General features: G+C 47.4%; 2 protein-coding genes across 2 annotated transcripts in view; both read right to left on the reverse strand.

Annotated features, from left to right (window-relative positions):
• Nucleotides 1–6,808: 6,808 nt before the first annotated feature.
• Nucleotides 6,809–16,352, reverse strand: CACNG1 (calcium voltage-gated channel auxiliary subunit gamma 1). The gene is made up of 4 exons (XM_085077333.1): nucleotides 15,942–16,352; nucleotides 10,615–10,689; nucleotides 8,498–8,635; nucleotides 6,809–7,767 (listed from the first exon to the last, which is right to left on the reverse strand). Exons 1-4 carry the CDS (start codon nucleotides 16,180–16,182, stop codon nucleotides 7,541–7,543), a joined length of 681 nt encoding a protein of 226 aa, XP_084933459.1. The 5' UTR covers nucleotides 16,183–16,352; the 3' UTR covers nucleotides 6,809–7,540.
• A 3,736-nt stretch (nucleotides 16,353–20,088) lies between these two features.
• The window catches only part of CACNG4 (calcium voltage-gated channel auxiliary subunit gamma 4), a 41,516-nt gene continuing 34,069 nt past the window's right edge, over nucleotides 20,089–27,535 (reverse strand). Inside the window, exons 3-4 of the mRNA XM_085077335.1 lie at nucleotides 25,281–25,421; nucleotides 20,089–24,443 (exon numbers count right to left, since the gene is read on the reverse strand). Coding sequence (XP_084933461.1) covers nucleotides 23,905–24,443; nucleotides 25,281–25,421 — 680 coding nt within the window. The 3' untranslated portion in view covers nucleotides 20,089–23,904. The remainder of the gene's footprint in view (nucleotides 24,444–25,280; nucleotides 25,422–27,535) is intronic.

The following is a 27,535-nucleotide window of genomic DNA, read 5'->3' on the forward strand; positions in this document are numbered from 1 at the left end:
GCTGTATCCAAATTCATCTAAATCTTCTGGGGATCAGAGTGGTTACCAGGTTATTTATCTCCGTGAGCTCTGCGAAGTTCTCCATCAACCTGGCCCTCCAGGAATCCAGCCTGAAAAAATGAATTATGGGATATTACAAGTGAAAGAAACAAGTGGGAACAAAAACTCAGAAGATAAAAACTTCGTGGATAAAGATTTCTGGTGTTGCACACTTTCCCTGCTTTGTGGCTGGGGAGCTCCAGAGGGGCTTGGAGAGTTTCTCCTTTATTTCTCCTTAGTCCTCATTTTAAACTTGAAGTAACTTTAATTCTGGGAACTGTTTTACAGGGATGAGCTGGGTGTAGTTCAGAGTTCCTCCACTTCTCACCTGTGAGAATTGAAACTTTAGAGCTGTGTGGGGTTGATTTCAGATTTTTCCAGCTGTCTGTGGGACACCTTAGCGAGGAGCTGCTGCTCTGTTCAATCAGATTTTTGCTCTGGTTACAATCAATCAGGTTCATTTTTTTGCATGACTTCATGTTTGGAGCCAAGGGTCATTATGTAATGGGGTTGACTTAAACTCAGTACGCTGCAGAGGTTTGCATATAAATTTTTTATGATAAATCTTTGCTGGTTTATGATTCAGAAACTTATCTGAAAACCTTTTTTCCTTCTTTTTGCTGTAAAGCAAAGCCTGTGTAACTCCTTAATTTATTTCCTAATGTTTTACCAAACAAACAGTGCTGGGGAGGGGAAAACCCCTGCTGAGGTCTGCTCAGCACTTCAGCTCAGGGCAGCAAACCCAGCGACCCAAAACTGAGAGCCAAATTCTCAGCCTTGAGTCGAGCAGAGCTGCTGCTCCATGGGTTGTTGCCAAGCTGGTGGTGGCAGGAATCAGTCCAGGGAAATTCACCTGCAGGCTGGGCAGGAGCTCGGGGGGAGTTTGCCTGATTTGTGGTGTTTTGGCAGAACTTGGGTGTTGTGTGCAGTTCTCCTCCCTGGATCTGTGCTGAGCACTGTGCTGAGCTGGGGGAGCAGAGGTTGGGATTCCCTGCAGGGAGGAGCAGGACTGGCAGAGCAGAGAAACCCAAAGCACTTCACCTCCCCCAGGCAGCATTTTGTCATTTCAGGGGTTTCCAGGTCACTCAGTTCTGTGGAGCAGCCTTTTGATTCTGTTCACCATATTTGAATATTAACCTAATAAACATCACTTGTGAATTTACTGCTATCTGTCAATCAGTTCAGGGAGATGGTCTCATCTCACCACACTTCATTCTGTTGCACACTGGTGTTTCATCTGCACTGAAAATATTACAGATAAAAACCCATTTTCTCTCTGACTTAGAATTTCAGTTCTTTAACTTTATGACAACCCCAGCTGGTTTTGGTGCTAAATTTTCATAAGTGCTCTCACCCAGGAGTTTGAGGATGATCTGATAGAGATGATCTGACTTAACAGCTTTGGCATGAATCAGTTGGATTTCTCAGAGTTAGTTTTTTCCCCAAAGATTTTTTTTTTAATGTCTTGTCTGGCCATTGTCTGTCACATATACAGCCCTGAGTGAGATCTTTGGTTGCTGGAGCAAATTATCCATGTTTTTTGAAGTCATATTTAGAAAACTCCAAAACTGTATTTTCAAGTCTCCTAAGGCTTCAATCAAATTCTTATTAAAATGAAATTAAGCCTTACAGATGGCTCCAGTGGGCACTGCTCAGGCTGCACTGTAAATATGGACCTGTTGCAATTACAGGGAAAATGAAAAATGGAGATTGGTTTGTATAAATTGTCTCAATTTGGAGGGAATGAGTGGAGGCTGTGGCATATGCACCAACTGGGAATGCTCCTTGTCCAGGAATAAACTCGCCATTGTCTGTGGAAAATTTAAGTGACAGATCTAAATTTAGTACCCTTGTATTTAATATCACGAATAATTTCTGGTTTTGTTTTCTTTAATCCAGTTTTTCACGAGAAAAATCTGGCTGCCTCATGGGAGGTTGTCAGTGTGGTGCTAAGAATTAATGAGGAATGAAGGGAAAGATTTAAAATTTGGATTCTACCAAAATTAATTTTTTTTTTTTTTTTTTTTACAATTCAAAGAGAGCCTCCACCCTTTAAAAAGCCACTTGGTGAATGCAGCTGGAAGGTTTTTCTGTGTGAATTAGAAGAGTGAGCTCCTCAGAGCCCCAAGTGTGTCGTGGGGATGATTCCCCTCCATCCCCTGCCATGTTCACATGGAATTGGTTTTGCATCAAGCTGGGTACTCAGCACCAAGGCCCAGCAGCCATATTTTCTCCTGGAGGTTGTCATTAACACAGTTTCTCCTGGATTTTTAATTGCATGGCTGTGGAGTTGCTGGCCCTTTGCAGGATGTGAGTTCTGCACTGAGTGCCATTCCCTGCTTTGATTAATTAATGTTTTGTTCCTGGATTTGTCCAGTTCAGCTGGTTTTCTCTGCAGAGATCGTGCTCTCTAAGCAATTCTTTGGCTATGTCTGTAGTACCTCAGTGCTATAAGTAGCACCAAGAGCAGTGTTTGCCACTCCAGGTTTTCTTTCCAGACTGAACTGGGGCATATCAGCCCCTGCACATTTCCAGGGCAGTGAGCCCACCATGCTTCATGCTCTGCCCATATCATCCTTCAACTCATTTGTTTTGTTAGTTTTTAAAGTTTCTAGTTTTCCTAGAAAAACTGCAGACAATTAACTTGTCAAGACAGATGGCAGTGATCTATGGTGCCTATAAAAATTTGCACATCGTATTTCTTGACATGAAATATGGGCTATTTCTGTTGGTGCAGCAATACTTGCGCCAGTCTCTCTTGCTGGCTGTGTCAGGGAGCAAGGGCTGAATCCTTCTAAATATGTTTTTTTCTTCCATTCAAGAGAAGTAAAAGGATTTGCAGCAGAAGCAATGGAAATGTCAGCTCAGTGTGGGGGTTCTTTGGCAACTTCAGCTGAGAAATGTTGAGGAGTTTTTACCTCATTAAGGATTAATAGATGCTTCTGACAAATTACAGAAAACGCTCTGTGATGTGAATTATCCAAGACTGGTTAGAAGGTGTTGCTAGTGCCTTTTCCAGAAGACTTGGCTTCCTGCTGGAGGGTAAATACCTCACCAAGAGCAGCTGTAGAGCCATCGAGGTGCTCCCAGGGAGACTGGTGATCCTGGGCACGAAGCTGAGCCACAGCCTGGGCTGCAGCCTTGCCAAGCACAATTGTGCTGCTGCTTCTGTTACACAGAAAATAGCCCAGAAATCCGAGTTTGTTCCCTTCTGTGCATTTCTTTGTAGAAAGCAGCAAAGCAGCTCAGTGTCTGGTGCAGAGTGGGCACATGTGGTGTCTGCATGCCTTGAATTTATGTTCAATAGCTTCACTGGAGCCTGAGCATCGATCAAGTGTGACAAAGCAGCGACAATCTCATCCTCTGCTTCAGTCAAAACAAAGTTGTGACGCTCTTTTCTTGTCCCTTGGTGACAATGGAGAGGGGAAATAATTGGAATGGATGCTTTTAGAGCAGATCCCACTGCTGGGTGTGTTTTTATGGAACAGAGCAGCCTGGTGCTCCTGTAGTTAAGTTACAAAGTGGTGCAGTGTTCAAGGGGCATTGTCCCACTGTGGGCAGAGCAAGCTCCTTTGAAATGAAGTTTAGGCTGAAGATTTTCCCATTTGAATCCTCAGGGTTCTCCCCAGGGCTGCAAACTTCTCCTGGCTCCTGTGCCAGCTGTGTTCCTCAGGAGCTGTCAGCCCCTCTTGAGCAGGGCCAGGGATCTCATTGCAGGGGAAAGTTCCCAGATCTTCGGGACTTCCTGGAAATCATTTCCATGGCTGTCAAGGTAAGGAGAAAAAGGGGGATGGCCACAGGGAGGTCACTGAAAGATCAGTGAAAACAAAGTAAATTACTGAGTTTTTGTAAACTGCATGTCAGGGTGATCAAATACCTGCCTGTGCTGCCTCTTGCCAGGCATGGACTGAGGGAGAAGCAGGGGTGTCTGCCAGGATTTCTGGGTGAAATTCTCTCTTCATGCACCCATCTGGTGCAGCTCTCCTCTCCCTACCCGCCGGTGCTGGGCTGTGCCTGCAGTACCTCCTGAGCTCAGCTCGCTGCTAAACAGGCAGTTTTCTTCTTCAGGGTTGCTTGTCTGACACCTTTTCTGCACATTAAATTCACACAACACAGCATTTAAAAACCAGGGAAGCAGATTCCCTCCACGCCTCACAGCAAATCTTACATAAACAAAACCCTTCACGTCTTCTGTTGCGTTGCTGTGATTTGGCACTTGGGCTTTGGCAGACTGGAGCAGCCCAGATCTCAGCACTGTGACTTGGGCAGAGCCCTGGCTCACCCCAGGTGTCCTGAGGAGGGGACAGGCACTGGTGGGAGGTAAGCAAGTGGCAAATGCCCAAGGGGATTGTGACAGAAGTGTCCATGGGTCTGGCAGTGGCAGCACCCAGGATTTCCTGGGGGCTGCTTGTTGTTCCTTGTTCTGCAAATCGATTTGCCTCTCCCTCTCTCTGGTCCCTGTTTCCCACTCGGTTCTTTGGCTGTGTCCCAACCCCCCGAGGGCTCCTGTGGGATGTGTGGCAGCTGCATTCCCATCCCTGTTCAGCCCTGCTGACTCTCTCTGGTGAGGAGCTTTCCTTCACATTTTCACAAAGTTCTGGTGGCTCTTCCCTGCTATTTGCTCAGCTGAGAGAATGAAAACTGAACCTGGTCACAGCTCCCCCCTCCAACATTATATTCCTTTTCCTTTATGAAGGCCAATTACTTTTATTAACTCTCTTAAAACACATTATCAGCTCTGGCAGAACAAACCTGCTGCAGGAGCAGAGCCCTTCCCACCGTGAATACCAATGACCAATTTAATGGACAGCTCCCTCTTCAGCAGCTCTTAATGTCTGGAAGGAGAAAATGAAGTTATCCTCATGCTCTCAGTCTGGCAGGGACCATACAGAGTAGGGAATGATCACAGAGCCTCAGCCTGGAGCAGAAAGAGAATAAAACCCAGCGAGTTTGAAGGGCTTTGGGGGGCATCTGGCTGAGCTCTGGCTGTGGGTGTAGCATCTCCATGCTGTGAGCTGAGTGTTTTCTCTGCCTCGTGAGTGAAGTGAGCCCAGAGAGGCTGTAAAACCTTGGCTCCAGGCCAGAGCCCAGTGCTCACCAGGAATGTTTGCATTGCCCTCAGTGGGGCTGGGGTGAAGCAGTCAGGAGTGCAGGAGATGGGTGAGACCTTCCAGGCTGTGTTTGTCTGAAATGTGCATGTCTTGCTCTTGAGTATCAGGAGAGGCACTAAGCACCATCTTGGCTGGGCAAAAAGTTGGCTCCTCAGGATCAGAACCCTCCTAGAAGGTACTTTTTCCAGGAGAGGCATTGCGAGGGAGGGATGACACTCCAGGAAAGGCATGGATGGGTGAAGAGCTTCCCAGGGACACAGGAGGTGCCACTGCTCTGCCTGGGCTGATGAACTCAGACCCATGGCCCCAAACCTTGCTTATCTCAGCCCATGGCCTGTGCAGGGTGATGATGATGATGGCTGAGCTGGGAATGCTGTTGTTCCTGCCAGCTGCTCTGCTCAGATCCATCTCTGCTGTGGAGGTTTGGATGTCCCAGCCTGGTTGAGCCACCCCAGGGGTCACCCCAACTCCTTTCTGTTGTTGCATGTAAAGGATCTCCCTAGAAACTAGCCTCTGTTTTCCTGAACAATGAAAATGCAAATTAAGGATGTCAGCTCTGCACCCAAAAATAAGATTTCAAAACCATTTAGCATTTCAGAGTGGTTCTGTGACAACGTGAAGACTCACAGTTGTCTCTCTTGATGAGAGACAGGCAGAGCTCCTCAGCTCACACTCAGATCTGAGCACCAGTCAGTGCTTCATCCCAAACTTTATAGTATATGTGTTATTTGTAGTGCTTTTCAACTTCAAAGAGCTTGGAAAACATTAATGCAACTTCACAAAAGGCTTCTGTTCTCACTGCCACTGTGCTGATGGGGAAATGGAGATGAGGCTATGTCTGGCTGGGGCTGCTGGGGCTGCTGGGGCTCAGCCCACCCTGACAGCAGGGCAGCTCCCCAAGCCAGCACTGAACTGCTGGGGAACTTCTCCAAATGCTTGAACATGCTGTGATTTCAGAGCTCTTCAAACTGACCTGAGATTTTCTATTATGAATTCTGTTTTTCTTCAGGTTTCTGGACAGCTAAACATGGAGGAAAAGCCACTTCAGTTCCCTTTCCCCCCAGTTTTTAAATTACCAGGTGAAAAGACTATCCTGTAAAATGCATACTTTTTCCTGCTTGTGGGGGAAATGCTGAGCAGATCCTCAAAACTGAGCTGTAAAAAGAAAAAAAGGAAAAACACCCCACCTCTTGGTGCTGGAGCACGAGTGTGAAAAGGGCTTGGCTGGAGGGGCTGGGTGAGTGTGTGGGGCTGGGGGATCCCAGTGCTGCTGATGGTGGGATTGGGGACCCCAGTGCTGCTGATGGTGGGATTGGGGACCCCAGTGCTGCTGATGGTGGGATTTGGGGACCCCCAGCCCCCAGTGCTCCAGGCAGTGCTGGCAGAGCCTGCAGCTCTCAGCAGCAGAGCAGCATCCCCACCCTGCAGCAGATGCTTCCAGGGATGCTCCCAGGCTGCCTCTCCATCCTTTCCATCTCGGCAAAGCTTTGAGGGTTTTGCTGAGCTGCAGCTCTGTTCCCACGTGCAGGGAGCAGAGCAGGCTGCTCTGAACAAGCCACTCCGTGCAGCAAACACCAAACCTGCTGTCAGCATGGACCTGGCAGAGCCTGATGGGCCAAGTGATTCATCCATCAAAATCATTTCCCAGAAAATCATGCTACTGGAAGATTATGCTTTTTATTAAAGGAAAATATCACTCTTCATTTCAGTACTTCTTGGCTTTGCCATTGAAGTTGAAGCAAAACAAAAGGCTCTGTTTTGTGGGGTTTTACACTTGGTTCAGAAGGATGGAACTGCAGGGTGTAAATCTGGAGGGGAAATTTTTATCCCAATGCTGCTTGAAGTTCTGTTTTGTTTTCATTTCAAATGTTAGTTTAATAGAAGAGCATAAAGATGTGCAGCTTATTCTGGAGAGAGGAGCTAACCCTTCTGAGGGAAGGAGTATGGCATAAATGGGGACAGTGACTCCCCACAGAGTCTCTCTGACCAAGTAAGGGATAAAAGCCTGATATCCCTCATGGATCTCTGCCCAGCTACACCACACATCTCCACAACAAAGCTGTCTCAGACCCAGATTTCCCCTCAACCATCAGCACAGGGCAGCCCCAGGCTGGCACACAGCAGTGCCATTCACACACATCCATGATGGTGTTGAGTGATCTTTCTGCTTTCTTAAAAAAAGAAAAAGAAAAAAAGAGTCAAAAAAGAGAGAAATAAGAAAGAAAAAAAAGAGAGGAAAAGAAAAAGAAAGCAACAATTGCAATCAAACATGCCTTGGTTCAGTAATGACTCACTTGATGGAGAGCACATTGTGTAGTGAGACCCAGACATTTAAAATATACAAATCCTTTCAGAACACATCCTGGGTGTTTTTCATGGTGCAGGGAACATCAGTGCTCGGGCTCTGCATCCATGCAGGTCTCCCAGGGGTTCTGGGGGAAGCGGGGCAGGGCGATGAGCAGGAGGGCAATGCCGCAGACGAAGAGCAGCACGAAGGAGGCACAGGCACAGGCGAAGGACCACGAGTAGCTGTACTTGATCCAGGCTGTCTCCTTGCTGTCAATCATCCTCTTCACGGATTGTCTCATGACTTCAACAGAGATGATGATGCAGAGACCTGAAGGAAGATAGGAGCAGTGGGTTGAATAACCAGCTGTCAATTTTTCATCCCTAATTAACTGCCTCATCTGTTGTTTTGCATACAGGAACTGCAGTGAGATTCACAGGTGAGTCACTGACTTCAGTGCTTGGAGGAACCAAAGCTCAGAGCTGCCAAGAGCTCTGCCATAACCCAGGTCAGCCACTGACTTGTTGAGTGTGATCTTTTAGGCAGGCTTGGATGGGAAGCTCAAAGTGGGGGAGGAATAATTGCATTCCCTGGGGAGTTTTTTCAGAGGTTGAGGAAGATTTTATATTGAGGTGACAATTTGCCCTTCTGTCTTTCACTCCTTGTGGCATGTCAAGGTATTCCTGGCTCATGTAAAAGTGCAGCCTTTGTGTGTTGGGAGACAGTTGTGTATTTTGGGTCTGGATCAGCCGTTTTGGTGGTCTGAGGCTTAATAAATGAGACAGAGTATTGTGTATCCCTGGTTCAGACTGGGGCTGGCAGTGATATACTAGAAGGGAGTGAATATTCTTCTAAAGGGAGCTGGAGAAAATACAGACCAGAATTACTCTGGGTAATTCTCCTTAGCAGGAAGGTCTCACACCACACAGGGACCTGTGTGTGGCCAGGACAAAAATGCTTTCAGGGCATTTTCAGCAGTGTCTTTGTCCCCTCAGGGTTTATTCTGATCTCTCTGTGTTGTCCTACAAAGCAAGTGCAGAAACATGAGCCCAGCTGGTACCTGCAAAGGTGTAGAACATGGATGCTGGCTTGAGCAGGTAATCCCTCTTCTTCCTGAAGGACAGCAGGACACAGATCGTCCCGATGATGGCAAAGCCAACGCTGAAGATGGCAATGGCTGCAGCTGAAATGCTGTATTCTGCCAAAGGAAAACCACCAGAAATGACACAGTGCACACTGTGAGCCCTCTGCCATCAGCTGCAGTAGCTCTCTCTGAGCAATACCTGCACTCCTGGCCCTGGGCTGAGGCGGTTTGGGGAATTATTTCCTTCAAGTGAAAACAGGTAACTACTGGCCGTGTGTCCTTTGAATGTAGAGGGTATAAAATCAGAGCAGGAAGGGGAAAACACTTTCTGAAGAGCTCCTGGGAGAGCCCAGGGTGCCTGTGTGGGGCTGATGGAGAGCAGAGCTGGGCTCTGCCAGGTAAATGTTGTTGTTAAAGCTCGCTGGGCTCTGTGCTCTCAGCCTTCCCTCACCCCACTCTCACACAGCTCTCTGCTCCTCTCCTCCATCCCTGCCCCTCGGGTGCTGATGCTGTCCCAGGGCACACAGAGGGCTCTGGGGGCTCAGCAGCACCTCACAGCTCATTCTGATCCCTTTGCCTTTCCAACAAAGATTTCCAGCTCTCTGAAAACTCAGCTTTGTCAGGGCATGGGATTTCAGCCTCCCCCAAATCCTGGTTTTGCTAAGCTGTGTGCTGGACACTTCCCCAGCCCCAGCACTGCCCAGTGCCTGGTGGAGGGGGAGAGTTGCTAATTGAGTAATTCAGGCCTTCATTTGCATGTTGTGTTCGTTTTCAGATTAGTTTAATATTTAACACATGTAGCCATGCATGAACATCACAGTGCCTGATGATATTTGCCTTTCAAGCCATTAAAAAAAATATCTCCCAGGCAAAATCATGAAGAATTTTTTTGCCTGTTACTAATTAGCTCCCATCCAAATGAGCTATTTCTGTGAAGGAGAACAGCAGATCACTCTTTGTTCTCACTGCTTTTCATATCACTGTTTTATTATCACTTCCTGAATGTTTCTCTTTTCTCTGTGCTTGAACTGCCTGAAAGTGTTCTTTTCATTGTAAAATCTTTTTCTGAGCTTAAGATTTTCTTTTAACCCCACAGAAAAGAAGTTCTTCCTGATTTATTTTTTTTTTCTGAACACAAAGTTCTTCCTGATTTCTTTCTGCATTTCCCTGAAGGCATTGGGTGCATTTTGAAGATCAGGTGGCTCCATCAGATAGCAGATAAATGAGCAAAAGCAGGTGACTCAGATATATGCTTTTCTATCCAGTTAAAATTCCTGTCTTTCCTGTCTTAGGAAACGACTTTTTCAGGGAGCTTATTTCAGGCTTTTCCACCATTACAGTTTCCACTGGAAGCAAACATTAATACCTGCAATGTAAGCATTGGCTCATGTTTTCCACAGTGAAGATGTTGTGTTGCAAACCAGGAAGGAGTTTGTCCTCCAAGAGAGGGTGAGAGAGAGGAGCACTTTAGGGAAGCCCTCAAGATATCTGGACTTACTAAAAATGTGAAATTTGTCCACGAAAGACTGTTTTACTGTAAACACTGACAGTTCATGTCTTTGTGGGATCCCTGTTCCTTCCATCCATCGATTGCTCTATTTTTTCCATGACTTTCATATCAAATCAATATGAAGCATAAAATTCCTAATGGTCTTCAGAGAGCCTCTGCACTTCTTTTCAGGGTCAAGGCTCTGCTTGGGGTATGATTTATTCATTTAGGTTTTATTAATATCTTCCCCTTCGATGGCAAAGGCTGAGTGTCACAGATAGTGCCAACGTTGTAAAGCAATTTTTGTGCTGAAAGGACTTTTTGCAGTTTTCCTGTGTATTGATGTTGTTATATATTTGTGGGACAACTTGTGTAAAATCATGTTTATGATTGTGATCATATATAACAATAATTGTCCCCAGGATGTTGGGATTTGACCTTGTCCAGGGCATTTTCCACATTTTTCCTAGCTGATGGTGCCAGCTAGAAATTCTGCTGCTTTCAGTGGAACCAAGGCTGAACCCTCATTTTGGGGACCTCTTAGATCTTGTGTGCTCATCACTTCATTCAACATTCAGAAGAATTTGTTTTTCTTAATTCTTACCTTTCTGGGTGGTTACTTCAAATATCTCTGAGGTCTCTCCTGGAGTGAAGTGCTTGAAGTAGGAGCAGTTGTGGTCTGAAGGAGAAAAGAAAATTCAATTTTGTGCACTTGGAAACCTCTGATAAAATGCAGTAAAATGGAATTAGCTTTTTATTGATGTACCAAACCTGCAGTGGATTTGAGGCTCACTGCCTTGGTGACAGTGAGGAACTGGAGCTGGATCTGATTTCCTGGGGGCAGATGAGGACAGCAGGCATGAACCAGGCTGGAGCCCCTCTGATACCTTTTGTGTTCCCTCCCAGAGCTCTGCACACTGATTGCTCTTCTGTTTAAAACATGAATTACAGGTGATTTTTCTCATTCTGCCTTTGGCCACCACAGGTTTGTGGTGTTGCTGTTCCTGGGGATGTGACCTGCTGTGCCCACAGTGAGCTGGCAGCTCCTTCCCTCACCCCATGCAGCTTTGGGGTCCCAAAAGGGACCCTGGGGTGTCCTCATCCCCTCTCCCTCCCTGCTCCTCCCTCCTCCAGCTCACATCCCTGTGCCTCTGGGCTTTGCTGCTCTGGGGGTCCCAGAGATGAGGCTGAGCAAAGCAAAGCACATGGATTTCACTCAAACAGGGACTCTGAGGGATGTTCTTTTGGCTGTCAGTAAAAAAAGACCAGAGCAAACAAAGACCAAAGCTTTTTGAAGCCCAAGCAGTTGCCCAGGGAAGGGAAGGTATGAGCCAAGGGCAAAGAGGCTCTCATGCCAGGCTCTGTCCAAGTTTGATGCCATCAGAGCAGTGGATTAAGTTAATTTGATAAGACAGCAGAGTTAGATGGAGGGAGCTTTATGGAGTTCCTCTCTGCACTCCCCATGAGCACAGAGTGGGGTGTTTGTGGGGTGCTGTGAGGTGAGCAGGGAGCAGGACTGAGGGGCTGGGGGATGTGGGAACAGGGAAGCTGTTGGCTCTCGATGGCCACAGCACCTTCCCTCCTCTGAGCAGGGCAGCAAAGTCCCTGCTGTCACCCTGCCAGCCTGAGCCTCCCGTGGGGTGGGAAGGGTCTGTGAGGAGCTGCTGACTGCAGCTTTGGCAGCAGCAGGGGAAGGGTGGAGGGTGTTCCTGCTATTTATAACTGATTTAATTGAGGCTCTGCAGGGCTGAGGAGCTGGGAGAACAGTTGCTCGCCAGGAATTTGGCTGGAAAGGTGAACTGAGCAGTGCCAGCCCTGTTCTGCTGAGCTGGGCTGGGGGGACACACTGAGAACCTGCCCCAGCCCCCCTTGGGGACCCAAAACCAGAGCCAAGGCTGCCTGAAGCACAGAAACCAGGGGCCTTGGCTAATGCCAGCATCATGCCATGAACTGATATCAGCCCAGCTGCCAGAAGGTGCTGGGAGGAAGCTGGCAGGACACTGAGGTCCTTCACAGCCCCAGGCTGGGCAGCACCACACAGGGAGGGCTGTGGGTTTCTCCTGTGGGCACAGAGAGCATTTCTGGGGCTCCTTACAGCACTCCTTTCTCTGGCAGAGGATTTCAGTGCACTGTGCTCTACCTGTTGGTTCCTGTGGGTTTTTGCTGTCAGTAAATGGTGGCTGCTGGAGTTAGTGACTCAGGGAGGATTTATCTTCCCTCTCCCAGGAGAGAGGTAATTGCAAAGAAGCGTTTTTGGGCCTGTTAGAGGAAGATTCCTTCGAGACGCTCTTATCTACTTAAGTTTATAAGCTTTTATTTCATCTGCAGATTCTCTTTGCTGGAGACAAGGTTAATGTTTAGCTCTGGCATCTCCTGACCTGTTCTTTATTATCCTTGCAAATCAGTGGAAGAAATATATTTGATCTCAGCCCTCTGTGACTCTAATTGTGAATTTTGAGCCTCAGAGCAGTGGCTGTTTGCCTCCACCAGCGACTCAGTGGTGGCCGAGGCTCAGTGTTGTGTCTGGGACACTTTAATTTGGGATTGTTTTGTTTAGCTTTTCATTAATTCTCTAAAAAGCCTGAACTCAGAGGAGTCCCCAGGCATGCAGTACAAGGTGAAGACATCCAGCCTGGGTGTGGAGGGAGCACAGCACAGCTCTGAGTGCATGGCAGGGAACAAACCAGCCCAGCCCACCCTCCATCCTCATAAACACTTCAGAGGTGTATTAGTTTTATGTTTCTGTCCCTTGTGACTCTTAGCAAAGCTCTGCCAAGGGATGGTAGAAGGGGTCATAGCACAAGTGGGTTGGTGTTTTTGGAAAGTGCATTTGTTGTGGGAAGATAGAACTAGACTGGTTTGGGTGAAATGCTGCACTGTTTTCAGTTTCAAGATGCCTCCATGCTCTGCTGAGCTGGGAATATCTGTTTCAACAAGTGTGTTATTCAGCAGAACTGAGGCCCTGCAATGACTCTGGGGCCATCATGAATAAGAGAAAAGCCCATTTATGTCACAGCAGGTTTACATAATAGATAGAATTTACACTGGGGTTGATAATGGATGAAATCTTGGTGGCAATCTTTGTTTCTCTCCACCCCAATTGCATTATCTGTGCCCTGAGGTCACCCCAGTCTGGGGCTCTGGGGTGACATGAACTTCAGGGCTGAAATGTGGTTTATTACAGAGGATCCTCAGCCACTCCCTCACAGCCTCCCTGCTCCTTGGCCTTCAGATCCATCCTGGTGGATGCAGGATGGGATGCAGGAGCAGTGCAATCCCACTGAACTGTGGTTGAACCTCAGGAACTTGCAGTTTGGACACTTTGAGGGGGAAGGAAGGGTGGAAGGGCCATGAGGTGTTTGTGCCATGCAGTTTTGGGTGTCAGCTTCCCCTGTGAGCACTGCAGTGACAGGCTGGGAAAGGGCTGGAGCCACCTTGCCCTTGGGCCTGAGATGGACACAGCGTGGGGAGGTTTGTGGCAGGCTGGGTGGTTAGAAAACCCTGGATTTCAGTGTGGGGCTTCCACCTGTGATAGGTCTGGGGTCAGGACCTTGGGGGAGGTGTTAGGGTGAGGGCTGAGCAGTGAGGGATCAGCCTGGGGCTCTGATGTGCCCCCCAGGCCTTTGGCACACACAGCTTTGGAGAGAATCTCCAGGCAGTTCAGCTCACAGCCCCTTGTGCAGCTTCTCCTCTCCCACTGCCTGCACTCAGCTCTGTGTTTACAAGGACCTGTTCAAGCTGCTGAACATCCCTGCCGCTGCCCAGAGCACAGGAGCCACTTTCCAGGACACCACCAGTGCTGGAGTTACGGGCAGTGACACCAAAACCATTTACAGCCGGTGCTAAAACACCCCAGTGCCCTGACCACAGCTAAAAATGTCTCAGTATTCATCTGAATTTGCCTGGTTTTAACAACCATCTCCCTGATCTTTTTATTTGTTACAGCAGGATGCTGAACCCTTTTCAATTTGTCAACACCCTCGGATGGATGCTGTAAAATTTTAAAGCTCTGCCTAAATCACAGCCCTGCTTTGCGGACTGCGAGTCATCCTCCCCTCTCTGCACTGTGCTGAGCTCAAAACCCAATAAATAACGTTAATCATGCCATCCATTTCCTCCACAGGGAGCGACTGGTAAATGGTTATTAATTCTGTGATAAATCCTGATGCCTCTTTCCCAGTCCTGGCAGTAATGTCTGGTGATGTCTCATGATTTTCAGGAGAAGCAGCTCCCGCATCTGCTCCGTTACTGCGCGATTGTTCATTCACATTTTCTCGGCTGCTGCAGGTTTCACAGCCCTGGTGTTTCCCTGCCACATCCCTTCCCAGAAGTGTGAAATCAATCTAACAGGAGCCGTGTGGCTGCAGCCTGGCTGGGCAGCCCTGGGGCTCTGCTCCCCTCGCTCTGTTCCTCCCGACTCAAACAGGGCTGAAGGTATTTCTGTTATAATTGAGATGTGAATTTCACCCTCTGGAGCGTGATTGTGACACAGGCTATCCTTCAGATTCCCAAATGTCTTTAAAACCTGGATGAACGGCTCTGGTGTGGGACAGTCCAGCCCCTCCATGGCTCCCAGTTACTCTGTGCCTGGCGGAACGCTGGGATGATTCAATGTCTGTGCAAACACATGCTGATGTCTGTCAAAGATAGTGGCTGCTTTCCTTGCCCTGCCTGCGAATCTGCTTTGTGCAGACAGCTGGATATTTATGAGTTTTATATTTACCCCACAGTCGTGCAGTGTTGTTGTTTATCCACCAATTCCTATTGTTTTTTTCCTTTTGTGGGAGCTCTCCGTGCAGCGAGGAATAACATCTCTAGGCACGTAAGTACCTTCCTGAGAGACATTAAGCATATGGATGACACACTCCCAAGTTTGGTTAGAGGCAGATCCACATGCTGAGGCTCAGCTCCTCTCTTCACAACATGTAATTTGGCCAAAGAGATAAAGAATTGCAGCAATACAGGCAATATACAGTCAGCCCAGGCAGGAAGATTTTTCACAGGAAATTTTCAAATATGTGTTAACATATATTTCATTTCAAGCAGCGAGTCTAACACGGAGGCAATCCTGTTATTTCTGTTCTGGAAAGCATCCAGTACCCTATAAGCCTTCTAAAAAAGCAGTGTGGCTCAGTCACAGAGGGAGTGTATTAGTGCAAACGGCGCGGATGTTGCTGACTTGGCAATCAGCAAAAACATAATGAGCTCCTTTAGCCATGGGAATGGAGCAGCCTTCCCGGAAAGCTCCGTGCCTGCTGCCCTCCCATCGACTGAGCTGGAGGTGCAGACGTGTGTGGGAGCAGCTGCCCCTGGAGAGAGGTGAGGAGCATCCCCATGTCCTTGAGAAAATGAGTCAAACACAGTTTATGACTTTTTTTTCCTGGAGGTTGACAAACCATCCTGCAGGTCTCTCTCCCTGCCTGTCCTGAGGAATGGCTGTTGTTGAACAGCTCAGAGACAACCCAGTGCCCATCGTGGATGGGCTGTTGCTCTGGGATTATGTGGATCTGGAGATCCTGAAGGTCCAGCTGTGTTTGGTGACCCATTAATCCTCTCTCGTGCCTGCTGCTGTCAACATGCCTGTAGGACCCTTGGCTGGGGTTCAGCAAGATTCCCTCCATCCCAATCTCCCTTTTGATTCCCTCTGTGTCCAATCCTCCTCCCCTTCTCCCCACCACGGTTTTGGCTGCCTGGGAGACTCAAATATGGTCACAGCAGACAGGGAAGGCACAGAGCAGAGCAGCCCTGGCAGGAGGGATGGCAGCGAGGAGTGTTTGCAGCCCAGCATGGCAACACCCCACACACCCCATCCCAGCCCCAGAGCTGCTGCCCTCCTGCCGTGGGGACATGGAGCCTGTTTCTCCTGCTGCCACGTCCTGCTGAGCACAGCCTGCTGTGGCTGCTGCTGCTTTCCCCTGCCTGCTCACCTACCTCCCGGCAGGCTGATGGGCCCACAGCTCCTCTCCTTGGCTCCTTGCTCCTGCATGGAGATCCGCTTGGTGCAGAGCCTCCAGAGCCCGAAATGAGCAGCCTCGCAGCTGCTGCTGTTGCTGTCCACGCTGGGGCTGAGCACGGCCCAGTGGTCAGTGACCACGGCCGCGAAGAGCAGCGAGATGCCCACCAGGATGATGGAGAGGGTCAGCCGCACCTTGAGCGGTTTGCTCTGGTCCATGGCGCTGCGCACAGCTCTCCGCGCGGAGATTCGCGACAGCTCCCGAAATCCTGGCGCATCTGAGCTTGGAAATGTCAGTCCCTGGCCAGGCAGCTGCTGGGCTGTGTCAGGAGCTCCCAGGGCACAGCTCAGCTTTCGGCTGTCCCACCCGGGCTGGTTTGGATTCCCACGCCGGCCGGCCAGGCGCTGCTGCAGTGACCACAGCCGCCCAGGGCTCAGAGCTCTTCACTTGCAGCATGCCCAGAAATAGGCATTAATGGGATGATTAACTTTTCAGCGGGGTTATAAAAACATCTGTGTTTATAATAGTGCTGGGCCCGAGTTCAGACTGATCCCAAACAGTTTAATAACCCTGGAGCTCACTCACTCCACGCCTGCAGCTCACCACAGCCCCTGCTCAGAGCTCACGGGTTGTGTCCCCAGAGCCCAGCACTGTGACAGAACTGATAAAACAAGCCAGCTAGTTTATTGTATTATTTATTTTTATTAGAGTTATTTTTATTCTGTGTTTTTATTACAATTATTTTCAATTAACCTGAGCTATTTTTGTTGTTAGGGGTTTTTTTGTGTGTGTCTTTTTCTTTTCTTTTTATAATGCAAAATCTCTTCAATACTTGTTTGCTTTCCTATCAACCAGGTTCCCCTCGATGCCTACAGTAACTCCAGCAGCCACCTAAAACATCCATTCCTTCTTCCAGGAGTGATTTCTCTTGCCTTGAGCCCAGATTGCTGAGGCTGGGCCAGCCTCTCTCCTTCCCCTTGATATTTCATCTGATTGTAAAGCCAATTTGGTGGTAATGTCAATGCAGAGGCCACTGTGGAGGTGACATTACAATTGTGATGTCAAACTGAGGAGGTTGACAGTACCTGCATGTTAAAAGAATGGTTAAAAAAATGCCAGTAGAAAGCTGCAAATATCATTGTGTCAAGATAATGTCAGAGCTACTCCAGTCTGCTTTATTAACACACCAGTTTGATGTCAAAATAAAGGTGCAGACGTGTCAGCTCAGGCTGATGAGGGACAATGTGGAGCAGGGAATTAAGGTGCAGGGAGAGCATGGGAAAGGGAGAGATAATAAAGAGTAAGTTTAGAATTATTGGTCCAAAATAATTGCCGTGGTTAACATTACTCTGCTTGAGGCGTGACAGGGATGGCTTAGCCACCCTGTGGAGCAGAGGGACATCTGGGCACCCAGGGTGGCATCTGGTGCTCCATTCCTGCTGGGGATGAGGGAACTGCGGGAGGAGTGAAGAACTGGTGGGAAAATGGGAGGGAAAGGGGAGCAGAGAGGGCAGTGGGACAGGGACAAGGCAGGGACGAGAGAGCACAGGCACATCCTAGCTGGGCTGCCAGAGATGTCACAGACTCACATTCAAACCAGAACCAAGAGTTCCCATGAAAGCAGAAGGGCCTGAAGGGAGCAGACTTTAAGCCAGAGAGGAAATGCATTAAAGATGTAATGCCTTTTCCTTTGAAGTAGACTCTTGTTAAATTTCACTAGACATCAGTCGATCTCAGGAGCTGCATCCTGTCTGCAATTCCTTGATGCTACAAACTCCACAGGTGGAGCAGAGGGAAGTGAATGTGTGTTTGCAAATGTGGGCACAAAGCGAGGCTCTGGCTGCTCAGGCATCAAGTGCTAATGATCCTGCTTTAGACTAATTACAACCTACAAGGACTGCAGGGGTGGGAACTCATTAATTTTTTCACTGGTGTTGGTCTTTGTGCCTCTTCCAGTGCTGGCAAGAATCACACTTTTTGTTCTCATTTAGATCCTTCATTCTGGACAAGTTCTATGGGTTTGGTTTGGCTTTGAGTTTCTTAATTTCCAGGAAACAACTGAAGTGAAATCAGAAGGGAATAATTGATCCTTCCCTACTGCTGAGTGGAGCTGGGAGTGTGAATGGGCTTTGAAGAGCCCCAGCGTGGGCAGCTGTGCCTTCCCAAGCTCACATTGCTGCAGCTGAGGTGAAACACTGTCCCCAGCCCCCAAAAATGACCTAGTGCTGCCAGTCCGTGGGGGAAAATGGGGTTTGCTGGAGGAGCACAGGACTAAAGCAAACCCTGGAAGTTTTCTGCACATCCAGAAGAGCATGATACCAAATCCTCTGGGAAAGGTCCCTGCAGTCTCCCTGTGTCAGCTGGCGAGGATTCACATTCAAAAATCGATATCACATGAAATATAAACAGACTATTAATGAGGACCTGTTGGGAAGCAGGGAGGGCTGCAATTAGTTGCACTTTAGCAGCAGCGAGTGACACAATTCTGTTTCTCTGCTGGAGAAAATGCCAAAGGAGGCGTCTGAAGCCCAACTATGGTGTTGGCCTTTTTCCCTGGCAGAGGTGGTGACTTCTGTATTTCTTCCAGACCAGCCTCAGTATTTACCACAACCACATGAGCCTCCCTCTGGGGTTCCCTGCTTGCAGAATGATGCTCTGCAGAGGATCCTTCCCAGGTGAGAATAACCCAGAGAGGGGGAGATGTTATCTGCTGTGCTCTCAGCTCAAGTGAGAGCTCAGGACACAGCTCTGGTCACACAGGGGCTCCTCAGTCACATTTGGGCTCTGCAGCCTGCATTGCCCCAGTGTGGTGGGACAGTTGGGGTCAGGCTGGGCTCTGCACAACCAACACCCAGGAATTTCCCAGCAGCTCCCTCCAAAGCTCCCTGACTCTGGGGCTGAAATCATGGAAGGTAAGAGCTGAATGTGTGTGTGTTTTGGCTGGGTGTTTTATTTTTCCAAGGCTCCCACACTGCTGTGTCTGGCTGGCCATCCCTGCTGCCCCTGTGCCTGATCACAGCTCTGTGCTCCCAAAATACCCGGCTGTGCCGCTGGGAAAGCGATCTGCTGGCCCTGGCAGCTGAAAGCTGAGCTGCTGGCAGACAGGTGCAGAGCCTTTCCCTTTTAGCTTCAGCACTGCCGAGTGTGTTGGTTTGCTCATTCCAAGGAAATGCCACATCCTCTTTTTGCCACTTCCCGAAGCCTTGAGCACTCTCTGCCCCTACTTCCCCTCCTCAAACACCTCTTCCCCCAGACACCCAGCAGGGCTGCCACAGGTCCTGGGCTCACCATTTACCCACAGACTGCTCCAAATGTGGGAAAAACCTGTATTTATTTCAGTCCAAGGGAAGCAGGTTGGGCCTGGGCTCCAAATGGCTTCACTACAGCATGTCAGGTATTTGGAAAGATGAATCCTCTGCCTCCCTCCAGATGTGCCAATTCATCCTGAGCCTGGCAGAGTGGAGACAGACAGGCAGTCCCCAGCTTTGGAGACAGTCTGGAGGCTGAGGAGCTGGGAGGTGAAGTTAAAAGGAGTATTTGAAGAAGAAATATTGCCTCTGGTTCAGGATGGTTGGGGATGTCTGGGTGTGAGGAAAAGCTGCTCAGCTGCTCAGCACTGCTGGGTTTTGTGGTGATCAGAGCCAAGCTGTGTGGAGCTTTGGCATGTGGGGCAAGAATTCCTTCAGGAAAAATGGGCAAGATCAGGAGAGGAGGATACTCGAGGTGAGCTGATGAGAAACCCCAAAAGCTGGAGGAGAGCCAGGCTGGGGAAAGCCCTGCAGAGCACACTGGGCTGTTCTCCTCAAGGGTTTGCAGTGGCACCAGGGTCAAACTGGGCACTGAAACCACAGTGGGGCTCATGTGGGACAAGCCTAAGCTGGAAACAGGAAGGTTTTCCCTAATTTCCAACCCAAATAACTGGAAATATTGTGATGATAGCTTATCTTGTAGATTCTGCGGTCTGTGGGACCACCAGAATAATTTCACCTCCTTTGAAATATTGGCTCCCTGTAACACGGCCAGCTGCAATCAAACAGTAGAAAACATGAAAAAATAAACAGAAATCTCAGCTCGGAGAATCTGGAAATAAAAAATCTACATACCTTTCTCCACGCAAAACCAAATACATTTAAAATGGTTTATTTAAAAAGTAAGGATTAAGTACATTATACATGGTTGTGATTATACCAGTAGAACTGAAGCACAGTGGAAATAACACTTTAGAACTGCAGACAGAAATGTAGCCTCAAGGGACGTGATATATTAGCCCTTGTGGATATGTGATCCATACAGAGAGAAAAGGAAATAGAAAAATAGTTTATTGTTAGATGTCTGGGCAGCTGAAGTGATTTCTCCTTTTACTCCTATTGTGTATGGGAAATAAGGAAGAGAGAGCTCATGTTATACCTGAAACTTTGTTTCTTAGAAAATCAAATCTATCAAATTTGATCCAATAGCATTTTTGTTTTTTTTTTAGTTCTGCTGCTACAGTATGTTATATACCAAAAAAGTGATTATTGTTAATGATATGGTTTTATGATATCTGCAGGCCTTGCTGGGAAATGGGGCTCATTTGTTTGATGCTGTCCAGGGAAACCAGAGAGATGTGGAAGAACAGATGAATTTTTTTAACTATCACTGAGTGGTTTCAAAGTCTGAGCACAATGTAACTCTGTTCAGATGGATCAGCCATGGAGCAAGATCATGGGCAGGAATGTGGCAAATTTCTCAGTTTTGTCAGAATCAAAGTTTTCCACAGGAAAGGACTGAGTTTTTGAGGTTTTGGTTTGTTGTTGATTTTTTTTTTTACTGGAATTGTCAAATAAATATTTTTGCTTTTGGCTTTGGTTGAATAATTTACTGCACTGCAACTTAACTGCTGAGTTTTCAGTTGCAGCCCTCATTCTCCCTCAGGACAAAAGCTCAAAAGCTCTGCTCCCTGTGATTTCTCCATGCCTTTGCTCCCTGTCCAGACCCCATGAGCATCCCTGATCCCCACTGCAGCTCCACTTGTTGAAGGTTCCTGCTGGAGAAGAAGCAGAGGCTCCAGCTTGGACCAAAACAGGACATCACTCTTGGAGAGCTGCTGGACTCAGCCCTGCCCTGGCAAAGAGCAACATCCCAAAAACGCTCAGCAAGACCTTTTTTTGCCAAAAATACTGCACGTGCCTCTGCAGGCCTGAGCTGGGCTGAAGGAAAACCTTGGACTTTGGCTGGAATCAGATGGGTGGTTTGAAGCACATTCACTGGAGAACGACGACTAAAAAACAAAACTCACGCGTGGAGCAAACCTCACACTGTCGACTTCCAGTTCAAGGTACATGAGTTTAGAGAAACAGCCTATATCTAACTCCTGGGTTTAGAGGGAATGGTTTTATTCTTAATTACAGTAAACACGGATGAGGACTTAGTTCTAACTATTAGTTTATTAACACAGTGGGAAACAAATAGTTCTGGGAAATTGCACTTGAAAAATACATCGACTATAATTAGATGTAAATTAATTAGCACTTAGTATGACACACTAATGAGACAGAAGGTTGGTTTTTTTTCATTGCAAACTTCTACTTCTATCATAGCTAATCAAAGTATTTTAATATTACGAAGTCTCAAAAAGTAGGAAATAATTTATTGTTTGAAAGCATAAAGATTCTTGTAAAAAAAACCTTTCATCAAGAACTTTAATAATTTTAGAACCCTTTTGTGTTGTCCTAGCCGAAAAGTAGGTAAAAAAGTTTTCTTTTCTGCCTCTGTTTGATTTTTTTTAAAAAGCTTGTGTAACATCTTTCTCCATAGTGTGTTGATACAGAAAGTAGCACAACATTTTCTACTTTTAAATCATTCCCATTGCTCCATTCGCTTTAGCTCTCAGAGTTCAGAGGTTTGAAAAAAGGATCCCAGCAGAGTTTTAACCTGAATGGAAACTCTTAATGAGCAGGGATGAAGGCTCCAACCCACCTCTGCCAAAATAACGATGTGGCTGTGCCAGGCTGAGGGCCAGGCAGAGCTTAACAGTGACTAGGGGAAGACTCTTGCTTAAAATTGAGAATTGTGTCTTGGTTCTTGCAAGGAGAGAGGCTCAAGCAGGGTGATCTGGGGGTGAGGGGGTTCAACTTGCTTTTGGGATGTTAAGGCAGCTGCTCCGGGATTTCCCTGGAGGACTTGGTTCCACTAGCTGAAAGCCTCCTGTCCAAACCACCACTGAGTCTCTGGCCCTGGGGCCATCACAGGAGAAATTAAGACTAAAGAGGTTTTAACAGTTTGGCTAAGATCTCCCACTACCAGTGACCCAAACTTTTCAGATTATGAATTTTTTCTTGTCACAGCTTCTCTAGTCTTCTGCTAGCAAAGATTTTCTGGGCAAAGATGATGGAGATATTCAAAGAAATCTACAGGAATTAGATGCTCCTCTCTCACTGCATCTAATTCATCTGAGGGGAATTGGGCACCTCATTCTCATATGGCTTGGTCGAGTGGTCACTAAAATCCGCATGAGTACTATCAAATTAAATTACCTTTAAGTCAGGCCCTCGAGCTTTGAGATCCAAGCCTAAGTGTAAAAACGGAAAGCAGGAATTTATAAGAAAAAGAATATTTCAGACTCTTTTAGAAACATACAGAAGCAAAGGGTACAAATTAGTTCTTTCCTTACGTGCTGCATAGAGTTTGCTGTGGGCTCTCTGCACGTAAGTAGATGCATCATTACAAAATAAATTAAATTAGGTCGAACCATCATTTCCATCTAAAAGCAACTATACCTTGCACCATGCGGCACTTAATTCATAATAAAAAGAGTTTAATAAATATCTCATAAATGGTGATTTTTTTTGTTGGTTTTTTTTTGTTTTGTTCTGTTTTAAAAAATACAAAGTTGCCATCTGCTCTGTTCACACTGGGCTCCCGTTGCCGCGGGAGGTTTCGCCAGTCCGGCCGCGTCAGCTCCGCGTCGCTCGGCGATCTCGCTTTCCGTAGCGTTAGCGTTGTTGCACTTGTGAAGCAGTAAGGAAATCAGGAATTCCGGCGGGAATTCCGCAGGGCAGCGGTGGCTCCGTGGCTGCCCCGGCTCAGCCCTGCTCCCGCCGCGCTCTAGGGAGTCTCCAGGGGCTCCTGACAGCACTCAGCACCTTGCCGGATCAGGCACTAGGGCTCGTCGAGATGAGAATTCAAGTTTTCTAAACGTTAGGCAAGAAATTATATTTGCAAATATGCTCAAGTCCCACCTACTTTAATCTTTTCCCTTTCTAGGTGTTTCAAGAGGCACCCACCCTCTGCTCCTTGGCCTGCATTGCCCCAAGGGATTCCTCACCCCAGGAATGGGAGAGCCTCTTCCCACCCCATCAGGAGTCTGTAGTGCTCAGGACGTGGGAGCTCTACGCTTTCAGTGGCACAGGTCAGTTTTAGAAAGTGTTGCCTTCAAAAATATTTTCATTTTTTTCTTTTTTCTTTTTTTTTTTTTTGAAAGAGGCAAAGCTTACGCCATGTCAAAGGAATGTGGCTCACTTGATGAGTAGTTCATATTCATCCTTGGGCTTGGTTATAAATTATATTTGCAAGTGTGTATTAAGGGATCTCAATATTAGAAAAAAAAAAGAGTAGTACAACAATTTTTCTGTAATCCTTTAAAACACACTGGTGGCCAGTCCTTTGCAGTTTCTCCAAGACTGTGTACACACTACAAAAGTGCAGGAACATGAACTGCCTTCATCTCGTGACACCAAGAACGGAAATAAACAAACTCCAAATAGCTTCCAAAAAAGCTACGAGCGTGTAAATATCTTTATGTTGGTCCAGAGGATCTCCACTTGCTACCTCAACACATGCCACAATTAAAGAGGTGAGAGGGTATTTGAACATTGCTCCTGACAGACCCATTCTGCTTGGACATCTCTTCAAAAAGCACGAGGAAGGAAGGAAGGAAGGAAGGAAGGAAGGAAGGTGCTTCAAACAGGCGTCGTTCTCCTGTTGACCATGTTGACGTGGAGTCCTTCCTTAAATTCCTTCTGGAGGAAGTTGTGGACCTGCAGGAAACTGGCTTCTTGGTCTGCATTGTAGCTGGCAGCCGTGGTGACCTTCAGAGGCTCCCTGGAAAGGGTGTACATGGAAATTTCGTTCATGGGGATGGTGCCTGCTATCTTCATGCCAACAGGAGAAATGTCCCTGGATGGAGAAGGCTCTGTGGATCGGGAACTGGATCTGGACCTCCTCCTCCTGTACCTATAGCTTGGCATCCTGGCATAAGGAGAACTGGAAGAAGTCTTAAGGAATTCCCTCTTGGTCTTAAACCTCAGCTCTTTGTTCTTCTCAATGTAAATGTTCACAGCCAGAACACCTATGGTTTCGGCCACGATAAAAGACAAGGCTCCAAAATAAAAAGACCAACCATAGTTGTAATGGTTCTTTTTGTCCTCATCTCGTTTGTCACTTGGGTCACCTGCATTGCTCGATATGTAGACAATGATCCCTATGATATTACTTAGACCTAGAGGAAGAAAAACATAAATCAGTGGTTATGTGGCTGGGGAGACAAAATTCAAGCCATGTTACTTTCTGGACCTGAATGGTTCTAAGACTGGGACAAGGAGATTTTGTTACATTTATTTACTCTTACATTGATCTCAAGGTTACATTTGTTCTTGAAAAACAAATGATAGATCAACATATAGGTCACCTATGCTCACCTGGATCCCAAAATACTCAGCAGGACGTTTTTCCATCTCTTCATTGCCACAGTGGGAAGAAGTAGCATATGGGAGCTTGCTAATACTGTTAGTGGGATTCTAACATCCAGAAGAATGATAAAAATACATTTTGAGCTCAGGGCTATGGCTGTTCACCTTGATCAAGATAAGTTCTCTTCCACCTTGCTGAATTTTCATCTAAATGCAGCATGCTTAATCCAGGCTTCAGGGAGAGCTATTAACAATGGGGCTGACTTTCTCAGATGTTTCCAGTGTGAAAAACGGGCTCACCTCTCAAAGGTGAATGTTTTCTACCATCATATTAAAAAAAAAAAAAGGCCCTAGGTATAAGAGATGCCTGATTCATCTAGTGTTTAATACATTTTAAATAGTGTAAAACATGCTTGTTACTGAATTTCGCTTCCTTCTGCAGGGAAACCAAAAGCTTTTCTGGAATATACTTATTGTAGGGCTTCAAGGGCAGAATTTTGTCTTGGGAAATTTGCCTGGTGTGGTGCTGTTAATGCCCTCAATCCAGGAAAGGGGTGCAGGGAAAGCACTGCCAAGGAGCTTTTCCACAGCCTTTTCCAGCTGAAAGCTGCAGCACTTCCTAAGAACTCAATTTAAGCACAACATACCTGCTGCAACAAAGAGAATCCCAGCACTGAGGATAATGTTGTTTTTGCTGTTGTAAATCCTTCCTGCTCCGACACAGAGTCCTCCCAGCAACAGCAAAATTGTGCTTAGGATGGGGAACACGCTGGAGGCACGGACGATGCCTGCAGGGACACAGGTAGGAAGGGAAGACAGACAGTGATCATTGCAGATGCCTCCTCGGGTGCAAGGGTGGAGATCAGAGTCTCAAAACCCCTGGTTTTTTCCTGAAATCGTTAAGAAGAATGACTTGATAGACCCAGAGAATTGTTAGGGTTGAAAAAGGCCTTTCAGATCATCAAATCCAACTGTGAAACCATCGCCTCCACTGTGTTCACCTCTGAGCCAAGTCCTCCAAGCCACATCCACATGTTTTTTGAACACACCCAGGGACACCAATGCTTTATAAACCTTTCAGCGAAGAAATTCTTCCTAATATCTAACTTATTATTTTTTATTCCTTTTTTTGGCTAGAATTATCACCGATTCTGTATTTCTGGGCATGCTTTTGGGACCAAAAGGTGGCCAATGTGAATGACACAGACTCTCAACTGAGTAGCTTCACTCTTTTGAGCTTTCTCCCAGGATGTCCAGTGTAATTGGCATTTTCTGATGCCACCATGTGCAGAATATTTCTGGCAAAGCACGAGGTAAGTGGCAGTAAGGCCCAGCATCACACAGGGAGCAGCAGTGAAAAATTCATGAGCTGGCTATGAACCCTACAAGGTTTGGGACAGCTGGAGCAGACAGATCTGTTCCGTGGTGCACACAAGGTGAGCAAATCACAGCTCCTGAAGTCAGCAGCATCCATGTTGCCAGCAAGCACAGCTAGTAAACCCTTTTTCTTTTGCTGGATATTAAGGACATCGAAACCTTTCAGATTTCTAAGGAAGGAATTTTAACAAGTGTGTCTTAGATGTTTGTGTTTAGTTTCCCGACAGCAAAGTTGAGTCATTTAAAATTCTGTGTGCTTCTGTCCATTCACCAGCGTGGGCTATAAAATCCTCCACAAAAATATTAAAACACCACTTCAAGCCAGCTTTCAAAGTCGGGTCACAAGAAGACAGAGCAGCAATCGACAGGGAAGCGGCAGGGAGGGAACAAAAGGGCTGAGGGAAAATAAACAAGCATGAGAAGAGAGATGTCTGTATTGTAAAAACCAAAGGGGTAGAAGCTGGCAGGGGTTCCTGAAAGGCAGAGGAACCGAGTTATATTGTTGTAGGGAGAGGATATTTTTTGAAGAAAGGGAGATGAAGTGCTGTGGAGAACAGGATCACCCTGGAGCTGGGGAAAGGTGGAGGCACAGAGGGCGAGGGTGCCGGGCTGGGGGATGCCAAGGCGAGTGATGCTGTCACAGCGGCATGGAAAGCCCAGAGCAGACTGGGAGGCCACAGCAGCCCAGGGCTGAGCGAGGGGGAGCAGGAAAAGCCATCTGGGCGCTGCGGTGCCGGCAGCACGCCTCTCCCCGGGCGCATCCTCCTGGCTGACACGCACAGCCAGCGGCGCCCCTGGCCCAGGAGCAGCGCCAGATGTTCCAGCTGCTGCTTCCCCATCCTGCTGGCCACGGCGCTCCTGACTCACCGAATCGCTCCCTGACAACTCCCCGGTCACTGGCGGCAGGGAGGGACAGGGCTGAGGTTCCACCCCAGCAAGGCTCTGGGTGCTCTTGCCCAGCCCTGGTGAGGGGGATGCAGACACAAAACCCAAAATTCAATCCCTGCCCGGGAAGCTTCTGCCTGTATGGATCTGCAAGAGTGAGAAAATCCATCCCTTCCCCAACTGGCAGTGTCCCTGCACGTGTCCTTCACAGATGGGGCATTTTCCAGCCGGATCTGAACTCGGTCCAGGCGGCTGCATTGCTATTCACACAGCGTCCTGCAGCAACTGGCAAATCCCAGAGATGCCCTGAAAGGTCTCTGCTCAGAGCCTGTTGAGAGGTGAGAGCCTTTTCCCTTGTCCTGGCTGTGTCCCCACATGTTAACCCCCACGAATTAACAGCACTTTGGCTTTTGGGTCAGTATTTACAGTCGATTATTAGAAAAAGATTCAAAGTCAGTCTCTGCTTCTGGACATTAAGGAACCCCAAACCTCTGTCTGTCTGTTTGTGCCCTGGCTAAATGCTGAAAATCTCCTGTAGCCCAGCCTTTCTGGATGCTGTTTCCTGCACTTTGTGGTCGTGCTGTTTATAATGATTTCAGTTAAATCAAAGAGCTTTCCTAAAATGCTTCAGTGGTATCAT

The sequence above is a fragment of the Lichenostomus cassidix genome, chromosome 18, assembly GCF_008360975.1.
Source record: "Lichenostomus cassidix isolate B80296 chromosome 18, HeHo_3.0, whole genome shotgun sequence".
Taxonomy (NCBI): Eukaryota; Metazoa; Chordata; class Aves; order Passeriformes; family Meliphagidae; genus Lichenostomus; species Lichenostomus cassidix.